Here is a 27386-nt window from a genome sequence, read left to right on the forward strand (position 1 = left end):
TTTATGTCCTTCTTACATTTCAATGCCTCAAACTGCATGCAGTGCTTAAAGTGAGGCTGCACCAGCACAGAGCAGAGTGATATAATACCATCTTTCATCCACTGGCAGTGGTGGGCGTGATGCTCTCCAGGGTCTGGTTGACCACATCAGCAGTCCAGAAACCAGAGGAGTGTGATTTCAGAGTGCTATAGGAAAGGAAGAAACACTATGAAGGGGGTTTAATGACTTGATGGCTACTCCAAGGAAGTGCTGGTAGTGTTTGGTTTCTTCTCCTGTCGATCTCTGATCATCTCTAGAGAAGCTATGTCTGAATGGGAAAGATCACCAGAATCACATTCTTCTGAATCAATATGACATTTAGCACCTTTCTTCCGTGGGTCTTTCCAGTCGTCAGGCAACATTCCTCATTCAGGTTTTAACTCCTCCCAGGTGCCAGTGAAAAGCATGGGGGGCTAAATTGTCTATATTTGCTATGGCAGGGCTTGTGCCAACACTGAGCACTGACAATGCACATTACTGTTCAGCTCATGTATTTCTGATGGCAAATTTTACAGTGCTATATATAAGGTTGTTATGGCATCTATTATTCACTGCCAATACAGTTCAAGTTAAAATAGGTTTTATATAACAGTTCAAAGCAATATTTTAAGAGATAACACTTGTGTCAAGGCTGCTGTGTCCTACCAGATTTTGACATTTCCAAGCAATAAAAATCTCTATCCAAAATGTAAGGTTTTGGCAAGACATCTCCTTAGCAGAATTCTCTATTTTTAATCTGCAAGCAATAGCAAAAGAGTTACATTTAAATAAAACGAACAACCAGCTGAACTTCTGACATGGCTATTACCTTTCTACGTGCCAACTGTGAACTCTGAAAAGTGCCTCAAGAGATGTTCATGACAGAGAACACAGTCCCATTAACCTGAACCTCCTAAGAGATTCTGGAGATGTGAAAAACGCACAAGTGGGAAAGAGCCATTGGAACATTAAGAAGATGACTATGGACACAATTTAGTATCTCCTTTCAATAGCACAAGATGGGAAGGGAACTTGTTTCCTTGTTCCTTTAGTAACGCAAAAAAGGTTTTTATATCTGTTCTTCCAAGAAGGACAAATTCAATGTCTCCCTAAGAAAAAGCCCAGCACTGGTAGCAGTATCATAAGATTCTCTGAAGTTACATGCTAATCTGAGTATCCCAGAAGACATGATGTTCTTGTAGTGTTCTGTGACTTCTACTGTGCTGCTTGTCCTACACGTTTCTGGTGGTAGGCACTCATAAAAGTATAAATTCCAGTAAGATCCAACAATTTGCACATAATACATTTTGCACTACTCTGTTCTTCATTCGAGTCCCCAGAGAGGACAGGAGAACAAATGGTATACATCATTTTGGTGATAAATTTAGTTTATTAGTTGGGCTGGACAGCTAGGGACTTATACTTCCTTATAGCCTTCTTGATTAGTTACTGGTTTTGAAAACATACTGGTAAAAAATAAGTTGTAAGGATGACTTTGAGCTCAATGAGCCCCTTCTCTGTATACCAACCACTTCTGATGAAATCCTGGAACATTTAATGTGCAAGATGAGTCCTTTCAGGAAAAAACGTTCATATGAGTTGGCAAACAGAAAAACAAAACCCATATAAAATGATTGAAAAGCATCATCTGCTTATTCAAATACAGCAGAAGAGAGGCATGATGCAGTCCAAAAAACCCATTTCATGCTTTCTTCCTGAGGAGAAATATTTTAACTGCATTTGAAATAAGGTATGTGGAATGCAGTCCTGCTTACTGGATGAACAGGAATCTGAGAGAGCAAAACAAAATGGATGCAGCTATCATGGAGATAGGGAAAAACTGCAAGTAAAAGCAAAGTTCATGCATTCTTAGAAGAATATAGAATATAGAATATATATATATAATGTATCTATATAGAATATAGAACATCACTAACTACAGAAGATCAGTAAGTTGTTTGGAGGATAATTAATAATCAGACAGAAAGATAAGTAGAGCCATTGGAAAGCATGTCCATCGAAATAAGGAGACACGACTACATCTCTTAATTTTACAAAGATGGTGTGACTGAGACTGGCTTGGAGTTCGTCGTACTCCATTATGTAACAGGCAAGCTCTAAATATTTTCATGTTTGTTTTTCTGGGGAGGAAAGAGAAAGGCAGTGACTATATTTTCAACAAAACAATCATAATAATATCTTTCGTATCCATAAAATCACTGCAGAAATATCACTGCACGCATTCATCTTTAGCATCACAATGCAGGATCATCCCAAAATGTGCATCTTCTTGCAAAAAAGTTCCCTGGAGATTTTACCTAGTGGATGCACAGAAACTACCCCAGTATGGAAGGACAAATCACGTTCAAAGATACTCAACGTGAGGATATTTCACAATTTCACCTTAGAAATGCACACAAATGTACAACACTCAATTATGTCTATTCAGCAAACCATAACAGAGATTAAACATACCCGAACCTTGATCCACTCTCGTAAAATTATCAAATTTCTTATTTAAAGCATTAACTCATGTGGAGCTATCACTGTGTGAAAACAGAGGTCAGACCCTCAGAGCACTGGTCTACAGCAGGAGCATTTGTCCTCTTTTACCTCTCCTAACTCAATCACAACTCCTGCTACAGTGCAACCAAAATCCATTCTGATAAAATTAGCTCAATCCCATTAAAAGACAAAGAATAGTCCTTAATTATATTCTGATTTATTCTCAAGCCCACTTTTTTGGTTCATCTTGAGTTCAGGCCTGTAAAAGCATACAAATTAGAAAAAAAAAGTTCTAGGTTTTATTCATTTATTACTTACATCTGAGTAACAAGAGTTTCCCAACACACAAAAAGAAAAGTATAAAAAGAAAAATGTGGGATGTTTAACTCATTCAGATCTCTTTTTGTTCCTTTTACCATATTATATTTATAGCACCTCTAAGGAAATAAGTGAACAAAAATAGTATGAGTCTTCTTTAACCTATGTAAAGAACATCCGAATACTTTAATAAAGCAATAATTCTTGAAAACCTGAAGAAGTTATTTAATTTATTATTCTCTCTAATGGTAAAGATGAATAATTTCTGTCCATCACAGATTTGAGTCTGAAGTTTGCACACACGAGGAAAGTCGTTTCACTGCGGAATGAAGTTCAGTAAAGTAAATCACTACAGACCATTATGAAAGAGGAAAACACTAACCAAGGAAAACTGATTACTTCTTGCCATTTTTATTTTTGGTCATGCTAATTATTAATTCTTCCTTCAGACAAGCACCTTCATTTTCAGAATAGCATAATAATCTCTCCTATATCTAGTGATGCTATACAGACAGCCGCATAAATAAGCATTTCTTTTGTTCATGTTGAGCAATGCAAAACACAAGATGTCTGCACCTTCAGTTGGTAAGGCCATGACAGGAGAAAGTTACTGACCTCAATCTGCTGAATGGCCTCCTCCCGCTGACGGATGGCCTCCAGATCCTCCTCTGTGATTTCCGAGAGCAAGGCTTGATCCTGACTTTGGTTTTGCCACGTGCCATCTCCTCCATTAAAGATCTTCTCATCGTCAGCTAAGTCAGAGAAGGGAGTCCTAGGGCTCTGCTCAGATGGAAGAATGAGAAGAAAGCAAAGGAAGCGTAAATCTTCTTTAGTTATATATACACATGGCCTTCTTACAGGATAAGAAAACACTGACATAATAGGCTACGAGAACCATGGTGAAAAGGTGAAAAGAGCATCAGGAAGTTACATAAGAGGACACACATCAAGTCTTGAGGAATGCTAGGACCTGAAGCCATATCTCCTGAGCTACATTAGACATCCAGCATCCAGCTTGTGACAGTTCTCACAGAACAAAAAATTTATGTGCAAATGAAAAAATACACATTTACTGTATTCCTTTTACTGCAGGTTTCTCTGGAATGAGATGCTTTCTCAGACATACACAAGTCCTGTGTATGTGCCTTGAAGACTTAACAATCCAACTTACATCACAGAACACAACAAAGGAAAATATCTTGTTTATTTTTGGGAAAATATAAATAGAGTTTTAAAAAAAAGGAAAATAACATTATTGTAATGTGTCAACAGCTTGAGAATCGTACAGAATCATAGAATCACAGAATGGCTTGTGTTGGAAAGGACCTCAAAGATCACCCTGTTGCAACCCACCTGCCATGGGTACAGCATCATAGGGCCTCCTCTGTAAAGTTCACTACCTTTTGCTTACACATCAAATACTGTTTTCTAAGTAAGCTACTGATTTCTGCCTTTGGGAGCTGTTCTGGTATTTAGACCCATGTTCAAAGTGCCCGTTCAAGATTCAGCTGCATCCACCGTGCAGGCAGGGGTAGATGTTCAGCAAGTTTTCTCCTCCCATCCTTTAGCTTCTGCATCTACTGAGATAGTTCAGTCTTTACCGAACTCTGAGAAGGAACAGACATGAGGTTGGTATGGACATTCAGGAGGTTAAGTTCAAGTCCTAAACTAATAGGTCCCACAAAAGACTCCAGTCCTACAATTGCATAAGTATTTCACTTCAAACAATGCACACTGTCCTTTCAGCTGGCCTTTATCTGAGCTCTGACTCCTCATCAAAAGTTACAATAAAAGAGCAATCCAACTGCTTCCAACACTCTTAAGTTGAAAGAAGAAATGGCACTTGCTATAGCACATTCTTGACCTGAATATCCCCAAAGTTGCTGAACATTACAAAAGAAAACAAGCCCAACAGTTCAGGAGGATGCTTAGCTCTCTGAATCTAGACTGATCTGAAGCAGAAACACGGGGGCTCTTCAAGAGGTGGTGTTTGAGAAGTGAAAGCCTTTGCTCTCTTGCTGCAGCCAAGTTTACAAAGATGTTAAATGCCTCAAATTCCCTCACAGTGAACATGGAGCAAGGCCAAAGGAGATCATGTTAGAAGATCACAAAAGGACTGGAAAACTGGAAGGACTGGAGTAGAAGTTGCAGTGGAAAAGACTGAAAAATGTCAAATCACCTAGGCAAGAATGAGAAAATCAAGCACACATGAGGGAGGCAGGTGAATGAGGAAAAAACACAGCTTATAAGGGATTTTACTTCTTGCTGCATTGCTTAGAGATCTGCTTTAGAGGAACTCTGAAGGAAGCAAAGAGAAACTAAGTAGTACTTAACTATTACAACCATATTTAGACAAATGATCTGGCTTGATTTTCACAGAATCACAAAATCACTATGATTGGAAAAGATCACTAACATCATCAAGTACAACTATCAACCCATCCCCCATGCCCACTAAACCCTGTCCCTCAGTGCCACATCTCCATGTTTCTTGAACATCTTCAGGGTCTGCAGAACTTCCCTGGGCAGTCTGTTCCAATGCATTACCACACATTCTGAGAATAACTTTTTCCTATAATACCCAACCTGAACTTCCTGTATTTTGAAGAATATTATGCACCTAGAATCACTCATTTAACTGTTTAAATGTTCTTTCATTCCTTAAAAAAAAGTGTGTGATCTCTGGAAATTGGAAACTAAAGAGCTAAAAAAATATAGGTGCTGCCTAACAAAAGTAATCCATTATTATTATCAATATCATCTAGTTTCAGACAAGGAGAATTATACAACGTGCTGAAGGAAGTGGGGTAACAGAAGAGGCAGAGGCACACAGAAAAAACGGGTCATATATAGTCAAGTGTATTTCAAACATATAAGCAGAAGATAAAAACCTCTGACATGAACATCTAACTTTGTTTCACCTTGTGCTTCCCTGGGATCTGTTATCTACACAGAAAGAGTGTGTTATGGGAAGAAAATCATCATTTAAAATCAGTTTATAAATTCATTAACATTTTAAAAGACATATTTTAACAGGATTCAGATACTCTAGGGGTGTTTCATTCACCAATTATTATGTGCCTTGGACGCTAACTAATCTGGTTTCACTGCCAAAATGGACTCAAAAGAAAAAACAAACAAACAAACCAACAAAAACAAAATAAGAAAACCACCATGGGGTATTATAGGGCTACATTTATAGTGACATAGGGTGTCATCTCATCTGCACCAATGGGCTAACTACATTATGAAGAGGCAGTTATACTGCCCAAGAACATGCAGGCTGGAAGGGCCCATACCTCTGAGACAATGAAAACCTTATACTATCATAGAACCATAGAACTGTTTGAGTTGGAAGGAACTGTTCTAGTCCAACTCTCCTCAACTAACACAAGGATGCTGTGCCACGGATTCAAACGCACATGAATGGATGCATGAATCCATGCTTTCTTGTAAAGATACACATTTCAGTGGAAGATACCAAATTTTCTAATGATCTAATGTTCCCCATTCTGTTCTGATGAAGGAGCAGAGGAACTAAGCAGTTCAATAAGCAGCTCTTCAGATTATGTTAGTACATGTAATACTATAGTTGCATCACAAAGATGCTTGGTCTTGGCTTCTGTCAACTTATCAGTCGCCCTCCCTCGCTCGTTCTAGTCTCTGTAAACAACCCCAAAATAATACAGATGGAGCAATGCAAGTGATGCTGCTCAGCCATCTCTTACAAAAGCAGGCTATTTATGTGTTTAAATAGATAATGGTCTAGACACAGATGTTTTTCTCCGAACAAAGTAGTGGCTTAAGTTAATTTCAGAGCTACTGAAGGCAATTATGTGATTTTGTATACTTAATATCCTTCGAGAAAACCCAACCACAACAGCTGAGTGAACAAATGAACTGTCAGACAAGGAAATACAGAGGGAGGTCCAAAATTTCCATCCAGACACAAAAACAGCTCCATAATAACTTTAAATACAGTCACCAGGACCTGCTAGTGGGATATATACCGTGGTTTGCTGTGCTGACAAATGAAAACTGATTTTGTAGTTGTTGATGGTACAATGCCCTTCAATTCAGTGACAAACTGCACAAATCCTGGATTTGAAAGTGCAAAGAAATCTAATTATTTTTAATACTTCTGCTTGAGAACTGTGTATAACTGGGTTTATCAGGGGTTTTCTTTCCCTTTTCAGTTTTTCTGTCTCTGACAAAATCTTTTATTTATAGCAAAAAGAGCTATGACAGAGGACACTCATTGAGCTTCCACAGATAAAGTTCCTTTTGTCAATGCTCTGCAAGGGGCCATAACTCCCCGTATATGCATTTCCACATTAAATTTGATTTAGTGCCAAATTTTATGCCCTGTGAATCTCTGTGTAATTTTCTGTAGGATTTCCTTTCATAAATTGTTAATTGGATGTGTTTGAAGTTGCTCTTTTGTTGAAATTTGCCTGTGGCAGCTTTTTGTCATGATGTATCTATAAAACAAACTCTGCCTTTGAAAAGAATGATAGGAGAGAAAAAGTTGAGTTTATCTGATATGCTCAGTGGTTCTTTTAAAGCTAAATTCTTAGGACTGAGGGTCGCACTTTGCTGTTATTCATCATATCTGAAAAATTATGCCCCAGCACAACATATTTTCTGTTGGATAATATCTTTTCACTGGGATAAAATCATTGCTGCTTACAACTACATTTTTTTATCAGATTTATTCTACAAATGGGAAGATGTTATATGCAGCTGGTGATAGAGGAAAGGAAAAAAGGGGGAAAAGGGCTTTATCTGGAAGGAGACAATTTCTGTAAGTATCTGTACTTCAGCAGTTGACAAATCTTTGCATGAGAAGATGCACATTTCTAAAGACGACCCCTTCCCAGCTCTGTGCCTACTTTACTCCCCATTTGTATATTGGAAGGGCGAAAAAGAGACACTAATACACAATTTCTTCTCTCTACACAGTGATATTAAGAGCTGTACAATCTCTGTCACATAAAACCACCAAGAAAGGGACTGAAATGACCTCTATTCTCGTTCCCACAGGCTGTTTACTCCACCTAGAAGCAAAAATCTAACAGGAACTGCAACCTAACATGCCATCACCCAAAGGGCATGGTTCATCTTCGGAGAATTATGGAATCCCCTGCAGGTGTGTGCTGGAGACAATTCTGCCCTGTAGCTCTCTTTTACTTCTCTAATGATGCAATTTCTGATTGCTCATTATAGGTTATTCCCTTACTAGAAATAAAAATAATCAAGTAAACGAGGCTTTTGGAAAGATATTAAAGATAATCACAGGGATGCAAGACACTCTCAATTGAAAGGTGTCTCATTTATTCTAGAATATAGAATCAGTGAATCACAGAATAGCTTCGGTGGGAAGGAACCTTAAAAGATCATCTAGTTTCAACCCCACTGCCATGGGCTGATTGCCACCCACCAGTCCATGCTGCCTAGGAATCCATCCAACCTGGCCTTGAACACCTCCAGGCATCCAGTGCCAGGGCCTGCCACCCTCTGAGTAAAGAATTTCTTCCTAATACCTAACCTAAATTCTCCTTGTTTTAATTTAAAGCCAATCTCCCTTGTTCTATCACTATTAGACTGCATATAAAGCCAGTCTCCCTCTTGCTTACAAGCTCCCTTCAAGTACTGGAAGGTTGCAATGAGGTCTCCCTGGAGCCTTCTCTTCTCTAAGCTAAACAAGCCCTAACCCTAACACTCAACCTTTCAACATAGGAGAGGTGTTCCAGCCCTGTGATCATCTATCTCTGTGGCCTTCCTCCAGACTTGCTTCAACAGTTCTGCATTCTTCCAGTACTGGGGACCCATACCATGGACACAGTATTCCAGGTGAGGCCTTACAAGAGCAGAGCAGAGGGGGACAATCTCATCCCTCTCCCTACTGGCCACCCCAACAGCACACTGCTGGCTCATATGTCCAGCTTTTTGCTCTTGCTTTGTTCACTCATCATCCTGCAAGTTCTTGCTGTTGGTCTGACAGCTGACTCTACTAAGCAAAGCAATTTATCTCCATTCAAAGCCTCCCCAGAACAGAAAACAAACCTCCTCTGATTTACTCAGCATAGATCTCAAATTCCCTAGATACCTCCAAATTTATATAAGCACAGGTATAAGAAGTCTCATTCACATAAGCTGATTCTGTACTACATACAGCAGGTTGTTCCAAGGAAACCTTCTGCAGCTATGAAGGTAGAGTTTACATTGTTCAGGTAGTAAACCCAGGAAAGGTACTTTGTCTTTTCAGCCTCCATAAGCTCTGCCTACCTCTAGCAGGGATACGGCCAGCTGAAGCAACACTCAACACACCTCCCACACCTCCTGCAAACTAACACATCTCCTTGGGTAACATTTTGAGTCTGGCTTTCACACAAAATGCAAATGCAGAGACATTTATCTCCTGCTTTATGGTATGTACAGACATATAAACAGTGAGGCTACACTTTATGAGGATCTCCTATTCTCACTAGCATCCAGGCTTCGAGATTCACGTTTTATTGCATGTAGAAAAATGAGGGCAGAATGCCTGCATTAAAGATGAATAAAACACTTTACATGGAGGACCACTGTGCAGAACACTGCCATAGTTACGCTACTTGCTTGTGCCTGACACCTTTTTAATAGCACATTGGCACTGCAAGCTGCCTAGGACAAAAATGGCAGGAAGCAGCCAGTGTGGCCTGCCTACCCACAATATACAGGTTAAGAAGACAGATAAATTGGATTAGATAATCTTTCTCAAACCACCCTTCCAAAACAACTCACCCTGCAGCCTCAATGAGACTTAGAGCTGCTTCTCACCAAGCAAAAGCCCAAAGCAATTACAGGTAGAAAGGCCTCAGGCATGCACAGAACAAGCAGTCTGGGACTTCTAAATCTTTTAGAGGAGTGAAATAGTGCTATTGCAACTTCGCATTATCTTTCACACAGAAGATCGCAGTAGATTGGCAATCTGAGCCCTGTTATTTTAGGAGAGGAGCTTCCCACAACAATGGGGAAGAAAAAATGCAATCGCAAACTACTCATCGTTTGCTCCTCCTTTTCACCCCAAAATTGGGCACACTGGAAACTACTGGTTTTAGAACCTAAATAAAAACAACTTTCAGTGAGACCTTTTCCATCCTTCCTGCATGCATCGCTAACACAAGCAAATACTAAAATGCATTCAGCAATTTCTTCAAGTTATGGAAATGTGATTACTCTGCACCAATGTAGTGTGAGGAAAAGGAAAAAAAAAAAACACAGCATGGGAAAATTAGCATAATGGGAAGGGTTGAAGTGCATTTTTATTTAAATTAACTAGAATGTCTCATGTTGTGATGTCTTCACTCCTGATCAAGTTGTTTACTTTTGAGCGATGTGGACCTGAAATTGAGTACGAAAATCGCCATTTCTACCAGCTTTCTCTTGCTGGAGTCTGCAAGAAATTACTCATTTTAAGGAAAATGTGGGAACGAAAATTATTTGCTGATTCGCTTTTCAGCATTTATAAATTTAATCACTCCAGACTCTGCAGTCATGAAGTCTAAGAAAATCCATTTAGTTTCCTGGAACTAGAAGAGAGTTACTAACGGAGTACCTAGTTCATACCTCCTACTGTTTCTTTCTTCTTCATTTTTCCTTCAAGCCTTTATTACTCCACAAAATTCATTTTGAGCAATCCTGACCTCAGCTCCTAGGGCTGCTCTAGTTCAGAGTCGATCTCACTGTACTCCGGGTTGGAAAATTAAATGATGTGTCTGTGGCAGATGAAGAAAAGGAAAATAAGCCAGAAGCCTGAGGTTTAGCTCCCTGATATCCAAAATGCTTTAAAGAAGCACAGCATATTTTAATCTACAGGTGAAGGTGAAATGCAGTATGAATGACCTTCCTTCCAGCCTCAGGTGATGGCTGAGCACAACCCCATAGAGAGTATTAGTTTCTAAGGCAAACTTATCCCAAGGGCTACATTTTGATATGCATTTTTGCCCATAATTCTTACCGTATTCTCATAATGGACAGAAGGTACAGTTCATCCTGTTCCTGTTTCCAGTCCTTCTCCCTTCTTTCCCTTACCTTCCGTGCAAACACATAGGTCACTCTGAAAGTAATGCCTCCTGTTTATCTCCATGGAAATGACAACAGATTCTACGAGCGCAAGAGCATTATTTGACAGAGAAAATTCTAAGCTATAAAATGATATATTTCAATATAGTTACCATTATTAGCCACGTACTTTCACCAGTGATGAACAAGAGCATGAATGCCATGCTTGCAAAATCCGAACCAGCAGAGATGACTCACTGTTTCATGCTGGAAAAATATTGCCCAAACAGTCCATCTTTCATTAGTCTGAACCCATGGAAATCAGAAGGTACCAAATCTGGACTACACAGGGATATGGTAGAACAGTCAAGCCAAGGTTGGCAATGTGCTCCAAGATCTTCAAATTGGTACAGGACCAGAGTTGCAAGAGAAATGTTCTCTCTTCAGCCTGACTCTGGAAGTGCAAGCCTTCAGTTCAGTCAGCATCACAATGTGGCTAGTGTAGAGTTGATGGTTTGACTGGTTTCCAGGAAATCCATAAGGATCACCCCTTTCCTATCCCAAAACATAGTGCACATCACTTTATCCACTAAGGCCTGCATCTTGAACTTTTTCTCCAGTGGAAATGCATGTCACCACTCCACGGGCTGGAGTTATAGCCTCCGTTCACTGTACAGACATCCACTGTTTGATCTCCATTGCTTCATACGCATTTCATATGCACAGAATGGCTTAGGTTGGAGACTACCTTAAAAATCATCTAGTTCCAATCCCCTTGCCTTGGGGGGTTGCCAATCACCAAGCCAGACTGCCCAGGATCCCACCCAAACTGGCCCTGAAAGCTTCCAGCAATAGGGCATCTACAGCCTCCATGTCAGACATCATTTTGTCAGACCGCCCCTCTGCTGCCATCTGTCACACAGCAACAAAACTTAATGGAATACTGCTGAGGATGTTTAACTCCTACTGCCACACCACCAACATCCACTTCTGACATCATGAGCAGGTCCAGAGGAAGGCCATAAAGATGATGGAGCACCTCCCCTACGAAGACAAGCTGAGAGAGCTGGGGCTCTTCAGCATGGAGAAAAGAAGGCTCCAGGGTGATCTTACAGCAGCCTTCAAGGACCTGAAGAGGTCCTAAAGGGAAGATGGAGAGGGATTTTTTAGAAGGGCATGTACTGACAGGACAAGAAGAAATGGTTTTAAATGGGAAGAGGGTGAATTTAGGCTGGATATTAGGATGAAATATGGGTTCATATGTGGGTGGTGAGATACTGGAACAGGTTGCCCAGTGAGGCTGTAGATACTCCCTCTCTGGAAGCATTCAAGGCCAGGCTGGATGAAGCTGTGAGCAACCTGGTCTAGAGGGAGGTGTCCCTGCCTATAGCAAGGGGTTGGAACTGGTTGATCTTAAAAATCCTATCCAACCTAAACCATTCTATGATTCTACAATAATAAAATAAGAGGCATTATTTTCAGAGCAGTCCTCATAGATAGTCCTGTAGCAACATGAGTTTAATGAAAGCAACAGTGTTAAGAGGTATAATTTTCCCATCTTAATCCAACAACCTTTTCTTTACAAACTCATTACACTTAATGACTGAAGTCTGATCACAAATATCTAAACTCATCCTTCCCAAAGCTGACTGCCTGTACTGCTGGCATCTTCAGGTGGCTTCTCCGTGCATACAAAGCAAGCTGATAAATATTCCTTTAGGACTGTCATGAAAGAGAGCATTCACCTATATTTTTACAGCATCGCATCACATTTCTAAAGCTGTTCCTGCCCTTTCCTAGCTGTCTGAATTACATTCTCATAACTCTCTGGCTCTGCACAGCTCTGCTGCTGGCACTGTGTTTTGGCTGGCACTGCTTGCTGAGAGCTGCACTGTACATCATCCCTGGATCCCGATGCTAGGCAGAAAACTCCCCTGCTCGCAATTCCCTTGCTGAATATCTGAAACACTCAGTGTTTGTGTAAATGGACCATGCTCACAGATGCATCACGGCTGTCTAGAAAGGACAGTGTTGTTTCTGCCACCTAACGTGTGTGCCATACAGCTGGTGAGCAGGTTCCTGCTAGAAAGGCAAATTGGGAGGCAAATGAGTCACTGGCTCACTCATTAACACCCATCTAGGGACAAAAAAAAAAACAAGTGAGAACCCTTTTCCTGGGTTCATTTAGAGGAAAGAGCCAAATTCAGCTCAGTTTCCCGAGACAATCCCTAGCATGGGCACTGTGCCACCCTATAGTGAGAAGCAAGGGAAATAACAAGTATGCCTTTTTCTTTCAAGTAATTCACTGCTTTTCTCTTACATGGGAAGTATGAAAATGGGTGCATTTACTGAATCCTAATAGCTGTTATGCCGAATGGAGCAGTTGGATTTGCATGGCAGTGACAAAAACAGAGTGTATTTTTATGCCATGCACTTCAGATGAAAGCCACTCCTATCAATCCTCATCTCCTCTGTTGTTTTTAGAGTTCTCAGCCATCTTTTCTCAAAAACACAATTGATTCCTAAAAAACAAACCTCTGACAGCAATCTTTTAATCTCTTCTCACCATACTGACATTTTCCAGAGTTTCAGTGGACTGAAGGAAATGCTCACAGCCTGCATTGAGAAAAACTCCTCTTCAGTGACTGCACAAAACACCTGCTCAATCCACAGCCCTGGCACTGTCTGCATTCACAACACCAGACCTACTGCATGAAAGCCTGATCCGAAATTAGCACAGTGGCAGCTTCTCACTGCCCATAAATGGCTTTTGGGGTAGGTGGTCAGCGAATGGAATGGGAAGACAAGGCAGTGCTTCTTTATAACAGTGAAGTTCATCTCTGTGGACGAGAAGGAATAAAGCAGGATGGGACAAGACTTCTTCACCCAACCACAGCTTTTATTACCACCCACGAAAGAACCCCCACTCAAATTATGTCAGCATTACAGCAAGCAAGATGCTGCGGCACAGAAATGACTGTCTCTTGGACAACAGCATTGCCTCTGCAGGCAAACATAGCCTATTTTTCACTCACAGCCTTTTCTCAGTAGACTTGTACAGTTGGGAATCATTACACACCAGACTTCACCATTAGGAATAATGAGGTTTCAAGACTTAAACAGTCTGCCTTCTGCAGCAAAGGGTGTTCGGTCCTTTGGTCCAACTCAGAGAATTATTTCAGCACTAACTCTGAACGAGGCAGCATCATAGGCTGGAAACATTAAGTCAACGTGATTTACTCAAAAAGATCTAGAAAGAGTCAGAGCCAGGCAGAGTCCATCTAACTAATTAATTGTGACTTCCATGAGGTGCCTCTATATGAGAAAGTGACCCCTCAACAGAAAGCAAATCAAGTCATTGGAGCCCAGAGAAGGATTCTCCCATTCTATATAAATCTTTTTTTTTTTTTTTTTTTTTTTTAAATTTACACATAAATTTGCTACAATAAAGCCTACTGATCCACATGTGACTGCAGGCAACTGCTTGTTAGGTATTACAGTAATGCTATACACAAAAATTAAGTTGTTTTTCTTCAGAACATTTTTGTTTTTAATTAAAATACAAGCAAAGATAATAAAAATGCTTAAAAGATACAGAACGAAAGACAACTGTGGTAAAAACACAGACAACAACTGAATCAAAATGAAAAAACTACAAGTCTGATTTAGGAATACCTGGTAGTATTAGTATGCAACAGATTGTCCAAAAAGGACTTTAGAAAGACCACACAGCTTTGTTCCAGAGTTACCTGCTGTTTTCTGTGTGCTACAACCAAGCATTGTGCATGGAGCAAGTTCCTTGATCTCTTTTAAGAGACATGACTGCTGAAGCTAATAAGGTGCTACATACGACCTAACATTTATTGCTTCATCATGCTGCCTACCAAACATTTTTATTTTGCTTTTCTTCTAAACATGTTCCAGCTCATGGGACACAGCCATTCCACTATAAATGCTGGGAGCAAATGAAGATACTTCAAAATTTGCATTTGATTCCAGCAGTTGTTTTCTTAGGTGTACAACCATGACACGGAATTACAAAGCAGAGCGTGTTTAGAACAGGTCTTTTGCAATTGAAAGGCTTGTGGTACTTGTTCCTAAAGAAATATATGTTAGTGAAATAAAGAAAACATTTTCAACTAAATTGGCTAAATGGTTTCTATCTAATACTCGAAGAGCTCTCTCTCTACAATCCATAAACACCACTGGGGACTTTTCCATTGGCCATTCCCCCTACCTGTCCCAGACACATGATGCAAGAGTGGACGAGTCTGATTCTTTCCCAATCCGTAGCAATCCCTGACTAACCCAGTCTAATCTTCTAGACTGTATATAATCTTAAAAAAAAAAAGTAAGTTCAACTTAATGGAATTAAATGTTCACCCTTTTTTTGTCTGAGTGCAAGAAGCCACATAGAAGTGAAGACACCGTATCACTGGAAACATTCCACGACCAGCAAACTTAATTTGGAGGATGTGATTTGAGTCACAAAAAAAAAAAAAAAGGGCAACTTGGAGTTACAAGTCAAATCAAAAGTCAGGATACTTACTGGTTTAAAGAAAAGACAGGAACAGCAGCAAGAAAACTGCACCTTTACTCAGGAATAGCAATGAAGTTATAATGAATTTAGAGAATGTCTCTAGAAAGAGAAACTGAAAATTTTTAGTAAATTTAATTGTAATTGCACCTGCAAAGTGAAATAATGAAAATGGCAAGTATAAAACATTGCTCAAGGAACTGAAATATTTTTTCTGAATTTCCAAGGAAAATCGAGTAGGCATTCTGCACTTTGATAATGTATCCTGTATGAGTTCTGTAGGAGGCAAAACAAAATGAATTCAACCTTCAAAACAGTGAAAAGAAATACAAAACACCAGCAGAGGAATTCAGTGCAAGCCAGCTTTATTACCCTCATGTGTTTCACGCTGTCTCTGCTAAATGTTTCCAGAGATGCTAACCTTTCTTAAGCTCTGCCGTTTGGTCCCATACCACACAATTAGCATATGGGTTACATGAAGACTTTCATGAGGACTGAACAGCTACCTAAAATGTTTGCAAAATAAAACATTCAGGGAAAGGATTGAGATAAAAGATGCTGTAAGGTTTTCAGCTTAGTGCCTGTAACATGTAACAAAACTGCCAAGAATATGTGCATTTTTCCAGTGAGCATCAGGACAATGTCTGAACTCCTTCAAAGAGAGGCCACGGATAAACATTCAGATAACTTCCACCATTTTCTTGTAACATTATTATTATTTATTTTACTTTTGTTTTAGCTGTACTACTCACTTTTAAAACCGATGGGGGCAATAACCAGCAACACAACCGTACTTTATTAGCTTTACCACTCAACCTACGTTTCTTCCCTAACATTTGGCCATTCTGAATTCTATCATTTAGCTTGGTGAATAATTCACCAAGACTTCATCTGTATTTTCACCTTGAAAGCACTGACAGACTGCAACAACATCTCTTTTGACACTCTCTTCTACACCACTTAATTCTTCTCCCTCATTTTCTTTTCCAATGCTTTACAGTCTATGGCTCATGTCAGTTTACTTGCCCTGTTTGTATTCTTTTTTATTCTTTCTGCATATGCCAATACCCTTCCCAAGCCATTAGCTTGAAGATTTCATTGCTTGTGCCATAAAAATACGTCTGTTGGAAATTTTCATGCAAACACAGAAGGAATTTTGTCGCGTGTTAAAGTCTACTCTGAAAAATGCCACCTGTGGTTTTAGTTAATTGGTTGCCTCACAGTAATTTTCTTAACTATTCAACCTAGTCTCAAAGGACTGAAATCTGGATACAGGATACTTTCCATTCCTGGAGTAATAAAGGAGAAGTGAACTGATTCTGCAAGGCTAGGACACACTCACTGAATTAAAATCGTATTTCACTCCCCAAAACAGACCTCTGTCTCCAAAACCACGTTGGAATAGGATCTTCTCAGTGGAAAGAAGACAGCTTCCTGCTCTTGCTTTGATGACTGGATTACATCTCAAGCTTAATAATGCCTTGTGAAATAACTACTTGCTGCCAATATTCAGCAGCTCCATGCCCTCAAGGACAAGCCAGCAGTAAGAGTGAGAATGGATGTTCAGTGGGCGTATGCATGTGGGTATATAAGACAGACACATCCTCACTCACACAAAAACAAATGGCAGCAATAGTCTTATCCCTCTCCAGCTGACTGGGAGAGGACGGGGTCATTGTTGGGCTCTCTCTCATGCCATTATTTCTCCATGCCCCTTTGCTGCCATAACATGAGCATCTATATCATGAGCTCATTTCTTTCTGTTTCTTATCTGTTCTAAATAGTGAAGTGGGTAATTCAATTCAATGAGGCCATACTCTTGCTTCTTCTTTTTTTTTTTTTTTTTTGCCTTTTACACACACAGCTAACGGAGCTAAGGAGCTAAATGCTGCTAATAGAGTTACTTAAAGCTAGATGCCAGCCTGTGCCATCAGATCAGGTCTAGAGGTACAGACATGCACGTGAGATCCCTTTTAAAGCAATTTCAGATCTTTACACAGTATGTACCTATGTCTGAACTCATCAGTCAAACTGAACTTCGAGAAACCCATCTGACCAAGCTTTACATATCTGGCAAGCACTGACCTCCAAACTCCTTATTAAGACTCCCATTATATTCAGTGGAGACACTGTCAATAATGTCAATTGAGATAAGAGTCCTACGCTTCAGATTAAAAAGACTGACAGCTACTTAACACATGAGATTGCATCGTATACTATAAAGGGAGCCTAAAATGTCAGGCTCAGAGCTAGAGACCTACACCTCACATGCCAAGGTGAAGGATGTGCATACATTACCCATGGAGTGTCTTATCTTTCTCCACTTACTGTAGGAGTCTAGTTGCCTTCAGAAGTAGAAATCTATGCTGGGGAAATATTAACATGTATTCTTCCAATACATGATTCAAAATCCCACTAGATTGATCTGCTAATGGAGGAGGACAGTGAAGCAAGACACCTCTGGGGTGATGTCCTGTCTGGATTCCCTCCTCCCAGAAAAAAATAATCTCTTTACCATCATGGCACATTTAAGAGTAGAAAATATGTTGGCAGTTAACCTGAACAGTGTAATAAAGAAGTGTCAAAACCATCATTGTTTCACTGATGTGTGGTTTGCTTATTCATGTTTCACACAGAATGATTTTCTGTCTCACCATGGAGAAGGTTGAACCATGTGAAATACTGAATTTCTTCTGTTTCCTTGAGATGCTGAGCTCTGAAGGCAACCAGCAAGCCCTACGGAGACGAAGTCCTTAATAGGTTTAACTACACCATGAGGACATTAAGTGATCTAAGCTATATATCCGCACTGTATGAGATCACACAACATCAAAACTTTGCTAGATGCCTCTGCTATGTGCTCATCCTTAAGGAGCAATGACCCGAACATTAGCATGTCTAGTAAATTGTTCTAATGTGTGGTGAAAGGGGTCTAATGGATACAGTAATTGATTGTTTGATGGATAGCTGGGGAGTCCTTTGATTATGAGTTTTTGCTACGGTCCAAGACATTTTCATTCTCTAGTTAACCCAGAGCTGATTGCTCTCATGAATTACCTTCTTCTCTGCCTGCAAATATCATTCTCTTAATAAATATTTCATTAGAAACAAACTGGTGGTTGAGAGAGAGGAGAAAGCAGTTGCTCAATACTGTGTCTTTTGAAGACATTACAGAGTGCAGAGAATGGTTGCAGAGATTATTCATGAAATGTACTCAGGCCAGACAAGAGGTCTTTGATTCTTCAGGATTTAGAGCTCAGAACAATGCAAGAGTCAGGAAGAAGCCTGAAGGTCAATTTAAATCAGTTGAGACCCAATATGGCCCAAGAAGGACATACTGAAGCAGGGAAGCAGCTATTTTAAAGTTTCCTTCCTCATGAAATCCACCTTCTTCTCTCTCAAGATCCACAATGAGCTTTCACGTTACAAAGGAGAGGCTGTGACTGACAAAAATATATATGTATCAGCAAGAAAACAGACTTATAATTCCTGGGACCTAATGACTGAGGGCTAAAATTTAATGCTAGTGAGGTTTATGGCAAAATTCTCATGGGTATCAGTTAGTATTTTATTAGTATTTTTTCTTAGCATGAGAAGTCCTTGAATACTGTTTACCACCTCTATTTAGCTTTAGTAGGCTTAAATATTTGTTTTAAACATGTGGACCGAAGCTGATAGTTCTGCTTCAGCATGCTCCTATTCATCATGATAATACAATTGTGCTTTTGAGTCACAAAGGTTGCTATTCTTCTCTCCAAAAATACTACCATGTAGAAGAATCAATGGAAAATGGAGTATGTTTTGCCATTCACTCTTAGTCCCTGTTCAACCCTATTTCATTTCCATTCCATGTAGGTTTCAGTTTATAAGGCCTACAGTGGCATGTTCAGCTCTTTAAAAACATCAGTCTATTAGATGGTGAGAAACCCGAAGAAGGGACTTCATTGTCACATTTAGTTAATGTGTTGGGAGGATTTGCACTGGCATCTGAAATGAAACAGAAGAGGAAAAAAATCCCTAAATGAGTATGTATTAAGACATAAAAATCGTCCGCAATTGAGGACTGTAGGCTTTCTTCAAACTTCCTAATACAAAAGACAATGATGTAGGCAGAAAATGCTTTTATCTTCCACAGGCTCAGAAGAAGAGAGGAATTTTATAAACGAAAGCATCAGTCAGAAGCAGTTTACTACTACACAGAAAGGAGTCACTACACAAGCTAATCTCCATTTGCTTCGCAGCCACACACTTAATATGTTGAGAACTGCCACACTTTCAAAATCTGCTTTCGTTGAAAAAATTCTTGATGAGCAAAATACATAATGTTCGCTATTACTCTCTACCCTGCAAGCATTCCCTGGGTTTTGAGATACTCTTATCTTGTTTTCCTAGCTGTTTCTTGAGCGTATTTATACTGTAAGTCTCAGAATAGGTTTCAATATGTCAATAAGTGCAATTTAAACATTAATAGCATGGTTAAAGTAGAAATGCAACTGATCGTATCACATGCTATAGAAAGGGGGACATGTCAGGGAATTGGCTTCAGTGCTCTTTGCTCTTAATTTTTTTGCAAAACTTTCACAGAGGGGAATGGTATGAATAGGAGATGGGAGACGAGGAGAGGCAGTGAGACAACTAAAAAGTGAGGAGTGAGTGAAACAGGGAATATCCCAAACTGGAAGGAACACACAAGGATCATACAATCCAACTCCTGTCTCCTATGTAGGACCACTCAAATTTCAAAGCCTACTTCTCAGAGCTTTGTCCAAATGTTCTTTCCACTCAGCAGATCAGGGCTGTGCTGGATCCCCTTCGGGAGCCTGTTTCCATGCCCACCACTCTCTGGTGAAGAACCTTTTCCTAATATCTAAGGAAACAGAATCTGCCCAGAAAGGTAGAGGATGGGACAAAGAGCTTAGAAAATGTAGAACCGAATTCAAAGAATGTCAAAGGCAGATACAGGATGTTTCAAAAATGTAGGAATCTCATACTCAGGTAAAATAGGTTCCGTTGTTGTCATTCAGTTACCAAGCTAATTACTGGAGACTGTAGTCCACACTGCTTCACCAGCAAATCCCACTTACAGACAAGACAGTACCTTCTCACTTCTAATAATAACCTTTCTGCATTCTGGAAAGAAAACTACCTTAGCACAGGTGACTTCCAGTAATAGAGAAGAAAAAAAAAGAGAGGAAAAGAAAATTACCAGAAAAATCTTCTTTCCAGGTAAACAATAAACTTTCTGCTGATTTCAGTTTAGACCAAGTGAGGAAATTCTTAGCACGGTTAATGTTGAACATATATTTCCCACACCAAGTTGTGGAAGCTAAGTCCATAATATTACTGTGTAATTTATCAAAATCATTAGGTTGCACACCGACTTCCTTCATGCAAAGCACTTTATGGACCTTTTCTGTTCAAGTTCTTCTTTTTCCTTCCACCATCCATGCTTTCATATCTGCTACTGCTTAGCTCAAACACAGCTCTGCTAATTCACCAAAGCCACCATCCATACTTTTTAAACTTCTTTTTGGGTCTCCTTTGGCAAATGGAAGGGCATGAATCTGATGCTGACTTAGAGATAAGCCCTTGGGATATGTCCTAAGCCAGTCTCTCAAGGATATTGACATAGGTTTTAAGTTCTTTAGGATACTACATTTTCCCAGAGTTCACCAGATTTTTACAATGCTCAGAGAATGTGGTACCACCCAACAATCCAATATGTTTTCCAAGAGAAGTCCCCATCAAGTGTCATCTTTCATGACTGCATCCTGCTAACGAAGACATGCTTACTGCATTGGAGTGGCAATGGTGGGATTCTTCTCTTCCAGTCTCACCCCAGAATGTAGTGGCAGACCCAGACCAGCGCTCCTCACAGTATATCAACTATATTCTCAAAAAGGAATTTAAGGACTTCCACCCCAACTTGCTCTAACTATGCCTCATAGGTCTCATGAGTAATGTACCTACATAAGGAGATGTACCAATTGTGCAGGAACACAAATTTTGACTGAACAAGTGATGAATAAAATGCAGAGCAACATCTTCAGTATTTTGGGCAAAGAATATATAATCATTCAGTGGTGTTTGCGAAACATGTCAGGCTCTGACAGGAAGAAGGGTTATAAATAAATGTGAGGTAGATATTTAATAATGCTATTTCATATCCATGCAATAATGAACTTTAATTATTTCTTTGGGTTTCTTTCTTCTTTTACTGTAGCAGATGAGTCAAGCCCAGATGTGTAATGAAACTGATACTGGCATCACAGCATTTTCTTTAAAGGTGGCTGAAAGAGCTTTACAGATCAGCTGCCAAATCATTTCTTCTCCTGTGGGGTTTCCTTCATGCTTCTCACCCAGAATTTAATTCCTCCACACATGGTATGAGTGAATCACAGTGCAAGGAATTTTCCTGATGGAAAAGATTTTGCAGACAAGTGGTCCTCTCTCACTGCTTGTCCTGCAATGAAGCCAAAGTAATCTTTGCCGTACTCAGAGGAGTTAGCTGCCAAGAAGAACCATTTGGCAGGGTATGTAAGGAAGTTAATGTATATCTTTCCATTCAGAACATATGAAAGCAAATTTACAGCTTATCAGTAATGTTAGGATCAAATATTTGTGCTGGGGAACAAGGAGATTGACTTGTTTCCTGCTAAGTTCCTGGGAATTATCAGAGGATATCAGAAAAGAATTCAGAGCTGCTAAATTCAGAGCTGCTGGATAAATACAAAATATCTCATCCATTCATTGACTCTTCAGTAGAAATTTTCAAGGGAATGCATAGAACAATGCTAACATCACTCCTTCTGCAAAATCCTTTCCTGTCAATGCCTATTGTCATTAAATGGATTTTATGAAGTCATAAGAGATGGCCCTTACTACAATACTTTCACCCCCTCTTCCTTCTTTCCAACACTGTAGGCAGGGCTAATGGCAACACAACCCTACTGAAAACAAAATGATATGTTCCTCAAATACCCATGCCATGAAGATGCCATAGCCCAATTCCTCTACTCTTACAAACAGAACTTCTGAAACTCACCAAGGGACTTCCTAGAAGTACTTAACCTAACTTGTCATGTCTGCTCCCAATCCCATAGCTAGCACTCTAAACAGAGTGTTAAACAGTGTTTAAAAAACCCCATGAAACATGAAAATTCTTCATGCTCGTTACAAGTCCAAAGTATCCACCTCCAGACACATCAATTCCCATTTCAGAGAATCACAGAATTGAGCAGGAAGGGACCTTTAAATGTCATCTAGCCCAACTCCCCTGCAATGAACAGGGACACTACAGCTCGATCAGGTTGCTCCTTCTAAGCATCTTGGAAAAAATAAACAATTACAGCAGAACAAAACAAAGCAAAGCAAAATAAAAACAAAGTGGATAACCCAAGGCACAGGAAAATCTGAGAACAAACACTTCAGGTTTGAACAGTGATTAAGCCCAATCTTCTGGGTGTGGTATAAACTACTGCATGATCTAATCTCTCCTCTGACATCTCAATAAAAGGAGATGGATTCTTACCCCTACAGAACTGAATTTTCAAAATTGGCAGGAGAGAACCAACAGGACCAAAGGGTGACTGAAGGGATTCTTTACGAACTTTGGCCTCTACACCTGGCCAACACATGGAAGCTTGGAATCATAGAAGCATAGAAGCATAGAATCACAGAATCATAGAATGGCCTGGGTTGAAAAGGACCACAGTGATCATTGAGTTCCAACCCCCCTGCTATGTACAGGGTCGCCAACTACCAGACCAGGCTGCCCAGAGCCACATCCAGTCTGGCCTTGAATGCCTCCAGGGATGGGGCATCCACAACCTCCTTGGAAGATATATTGGAGAGGAAAAAAAAAAAAAAAAAAAAGCATCTCAAAGGAAGAAAGGTTAGTGTAGGACAAGAACACAAATTTTTAAATAAAGAAAAATGTGGTTCCCTGTTAAAAAATAATAATAAAAAATAATAATAAAAAGAGATCCTCTCCGCCTTCTTGCATATTACAGCATCCTTCCCTTTACTTGTCTCCAAACCCCCTCTCCTGTCCACCCTTTCTCTCAGAGTAAGCCTGCCTGGCAGGTGTCCAGAACACAACCACCACCATGAGCCCTATTTGGTATCATCTTTGGCTTGTATGCACACAGATGAGCTGAGCTTTCTTGTTAATTCAAATTATTTGGAACCTGTTAAATTTGTAGATTAGCATACCTCCATTCTGCACCCACTGACATGTTACCATGCCTCCCTCTCTTCTCTTAATTCAATAAGCACTCATGGATCCTAATGCACTCCACCTCCATGCAGATTTTACCTCATCTCAATGATGCTAAGCAACAACAGTGATGGTTCATCAAGCCTTCTCCACCACCGCACTCATCCGAGCACTATCAAACAAGGCTCCTGTATTTAATTAAGCAAATCCTGTGCCAGCAGATGGCACTCTAGAATGTGCAGCATCTGCAGCTTCACTTGTCCAATCTCCACCAAATCCTGGAAAAGGCTTTTTCTATGCCCAGTTCATCACTGACCACATATGAATCTGTTCTCATAGACTTGAAGAATATCCTGAGTTGGAAGAAACCCACAAGGATTACTGAGTCCAACTCAGCCTTCTGTAAGACTCTGATCTACCACATGCATATAAATAAAAATCATCAGAAACTTATTTTTTCCCCACTGGAAATACTGTATTTGAAGGACTCCTATGGGAAAACACAACCCTCCTTGCTCTACCCTTTTGTCTTTGGTAGATGAGTCCTCCAGTTGAGCACAGTGAGACAAGAGATGTGCCTTCCATCAGAAGAGGGGTGGCCAGCAGGGACAGGGAGGTGACTGTCCCCCTCTACTCTGTTCTCGTGAGGCCTCATCTGCAGTACTGTGTCCAGGTCTGGGGCCCCCAGTACAAGAAAGGCAGAGAGTTGTTGGAGAGGGTCCAGAGGAGAGCCATGAAGTTGATCTGGGAACTGGAGCACTTCCCCTATGAAGACAGGCTGAGGGAGCTGGGCTTGTTCAGCATGGAGAAAAGAAGGCTGTGGGGTGACCTCAATGCAGTCTTTCAATACCTATAGGGAGCTTACAAACAGGAGGGGAATCAACTCTTTGAAAAGGTAGGAAACAGCAAGTCAAGGGGAAATGGTTTTAAGTTGAAGGAGGGAAGATTTATGTTGGATGTCAGGGGGAAGTTCTTTACTATGGAGGTGGTGAGGTGCTGGAAAAGGCTGCCCAGAGAGGTTGTGGATGCTCCATCCCTGAAGATGTTCAAGGCTCTGGGCAGCCTGGTCTAATATTAAATGGGGAAGTTGGTGGCCTTGCATGTAGCTGGGGGGTTGGAGATTCATGATCCTTAGGGTCTCTTCCAACTCTGGCCATTCTGTGATTCTATGACTGATGTCTTAGGGAACAGAGAAAAAGCATTCTTTAACCAAACCCATTTGACACAAGGCTTGATCACCCACTTAATGCTCATCCTAGTAAACTGCACAGTAGCACAGCTTTAATAATGAATGAATAGGATGCTTCAACACATTACCGTGCTTTCCTGCAGATAAAGCTCGCTGTTGCGATGACAAACTGCCAGTTTGAACACCAGGGAAATCCCCTGTGCCAGTTTGGCTGCATTGCTCCCTCTGGGATTCATCCACTGTTTATAATAAGCAAGAAAAATCCCAGGGGTGATGCTAAGCAGGTACCAGCCACACGAAGTCGATTTACTCCTAACAGTAGCAGTGATGAGCAATGCTCAAAGCTCAGTCTTTTCATTCCCATCCGTGCACACACAAGCATGTCTTTGGTATTTTCAGAAGGCTTTGCGTGCAGCACATGTTGGGACCATCTCATTTCAGAGCTGGGACAGCCCAATACAGCTGGAGAAGTCTCCTAAACTTAAGGGAATTATCTGCTACCCAAGCACCTTCTTAAATTGGAGTGAATTATAAGGGAGAAGGACTGTCTGTGTTCATCTGCACACATTTATTTTATTTATCACACAGGCTATTGCTATCAGCTAAAAGACAGCTATCTGAAACACCATCTGCAGCACATCCCTTATCTCAAAGATGCTGGTGCACTTTATAAAGCAACTATATATAAATCCCCTCTCTGGTATATGCCCAGCTTTAGAATGGAACTCCAAAGGTATTTGAGCATCCTGGGGAGTAATGAAAAGTGAAGATGAAACTCCATAATAAAACATCAGTAAGAATTTAGTTTGGCAAAATAATGCAGACAAGGGTTATAGTTTTCAGCTGGGCTGAGAACTAAATAACAGAACAAAGAACCCAAATTATAAGCCTGGTCTTGTGCTTGCAGTACATCAGGAATAGCTGTGATGAGTTCTACTAGTCTTTTATAGCAAGCTGGATTTTGGGGCTGGAGAATCAAACAGCATTTCATAGGTGTTATGCGTTGTAGTCATAACAGCAGAGCCCACTACGTAGGAGCCACGAGGGTTACACAACTTAGAATTACATGGAGGATACAACATTGGTTATTTAGACCTTGAAAAGAAACCAAATGGAGCCTTGAAAGGACACTAAGTATTGTTACTTACCTTAGTGAATCGAGGGTTAACTTATTTTCAAATATATATTTTCATTGGAAAATACTATTGCTGTTCACATTTAATCATTTGGTAAATGCAGCCATCAAAGTGGGTTTAGAAGAATAAAATTTCCTTCCTTTCAATAATGCACCTCCACAGGGGGTTTGAATTGTATTAAATAACACTACGTTCACTTTGGAGCAAGGTGACACACTTAGTAAGGTTTCACATTCATTTCTCCAGTGACTGTGTGATCTTTGCCAGGGCAGAAGTCAATGCAGACTGCTGCAATGCAACTTCTGCAAGGTGGGGCTGAAGTGGGGAGCGTGCACGAGGTTGTACAAGCAGCACAACAGCAAGGAATGACTTCCACTTGGAATGGGCAAAAACACTTGCTTACTGTTTCATCAGGTTTCTGCACAGGAAACTAATTTTTTTTTTTATAAGGAGGATATACAGGGGGAAAAAAATCACTGAGTTAAACATTATCTGAACTGAGGCTCTGATACATGTATGTATTTTTAATATTACAATGCTACCATAGGTAGGTCCATGTGCCCTACAGACCCAGTCTATGTTGCATCAGCTCTGGAAGCTTGGTCTGCACTTGCTTTCCTCTTACACCTCTGTCAGGACAGCTGCCATACTGCATAGAAAGGCTTTGTGTGCAGAGAGTGACAAGGGTGAATGGCTACACTGCTCACTGTATTCAATGCAGAGAGACACATAAGTATAAATATCTGCACCAATTTCTATGTCTATGCCTACACCTATGTTCTACATCTACATGTACATCTACATCTACGCCTATGTGTATGTCTACATCCAAATCTAAATCTGAATTTATACATACATCTACACCTATATCTACATCCACATCTACATCTATACAGATATGTACATTTACATCAGCAATGCGGGCTGGGAACAGCAGCAAAGCACTTCCCAAATTGCAAAAAGCACGTAAGAAATCTGGAGCTCTCCTCAAGATCCTGGCCCAGACGACGCAACAGATGACAAAGGCTTTTCCCATCATCTTCTAAAAAAACAGAGCTTGACTTTGCACGAAACACAACATTGATATTTGCAACAACCTTGAAACTTAGAACTTTGGAAGAAAAAACAGTGCAACTACACAGGCAGTTGCCACGAACAGTGGGGAAAAAAAAATATTTGCAGAGATTTCTCTCGTTATGGAGGAATAAAAACGTTGGTATTTCTGTACAAAGAAACCCTTCCTCTGTTTTTGTCTTCTGCCCACATAAAAGCCTCTGTCCTTTCTCACTCAAAATGCTTGAAAAAGGACAAAGCAACAACAACAAGCAAAGCAACAACAAAAAAAAGCAAAACGGAAAACTCAGTTAATGAATACAAAACTCCTTTGTCAGGTGCAGACATAGGCAGCTGCAGTTTTTA

General features: G+C 40.2%; 1 protein-coding gene across 10 annotated transcripts in view; it reads right to left on the bottom strand.

Moving 5' to 3' along the window:
* The window catches only part of TSNARE1 (t-SNARE domain containing 1), a 464710-nt gene that overhangs the window by 222612 nt on the left and 214712 nt on the right, over positions 1 to 27386 (bottom strand). For 9 of the 10 annotated variants that reach the window (XM_052704288.1, XM_052704285.1, XM_052704279.1 and 6 more), the window contains one exon: positions 3457 to 3624. In XM_052704288.1, the coding sequence (XP_052560248.1) occupies positions 3457 to 3624 (168 nt within the window). The remainder of the gene's footprint in view (positions 1 to 3456; positions 3625 to 27386) is intronic. The other variant, XM_052704284.1, reaches the window with a different exon arrangement.

The sequence above is a fragment of the Tympanuchus pallidicinctus genome, unplaced genomic scaffold (genome assembly GCF_026119805.1).
Source record: "Tympanuchus pallidicinctus isolate F22 unplaced genomic scaffold, pur_lepc_1.0 scaffold5, whole genome shotgun sequence".
In the NCBI taxonomy this organism is placed as follows: Eukaryota; Metazoa; Chordata; class Aves; order Galliformes; family Phasianidae; genus Tympanuchus; species Tympanuchus pallidicinctus.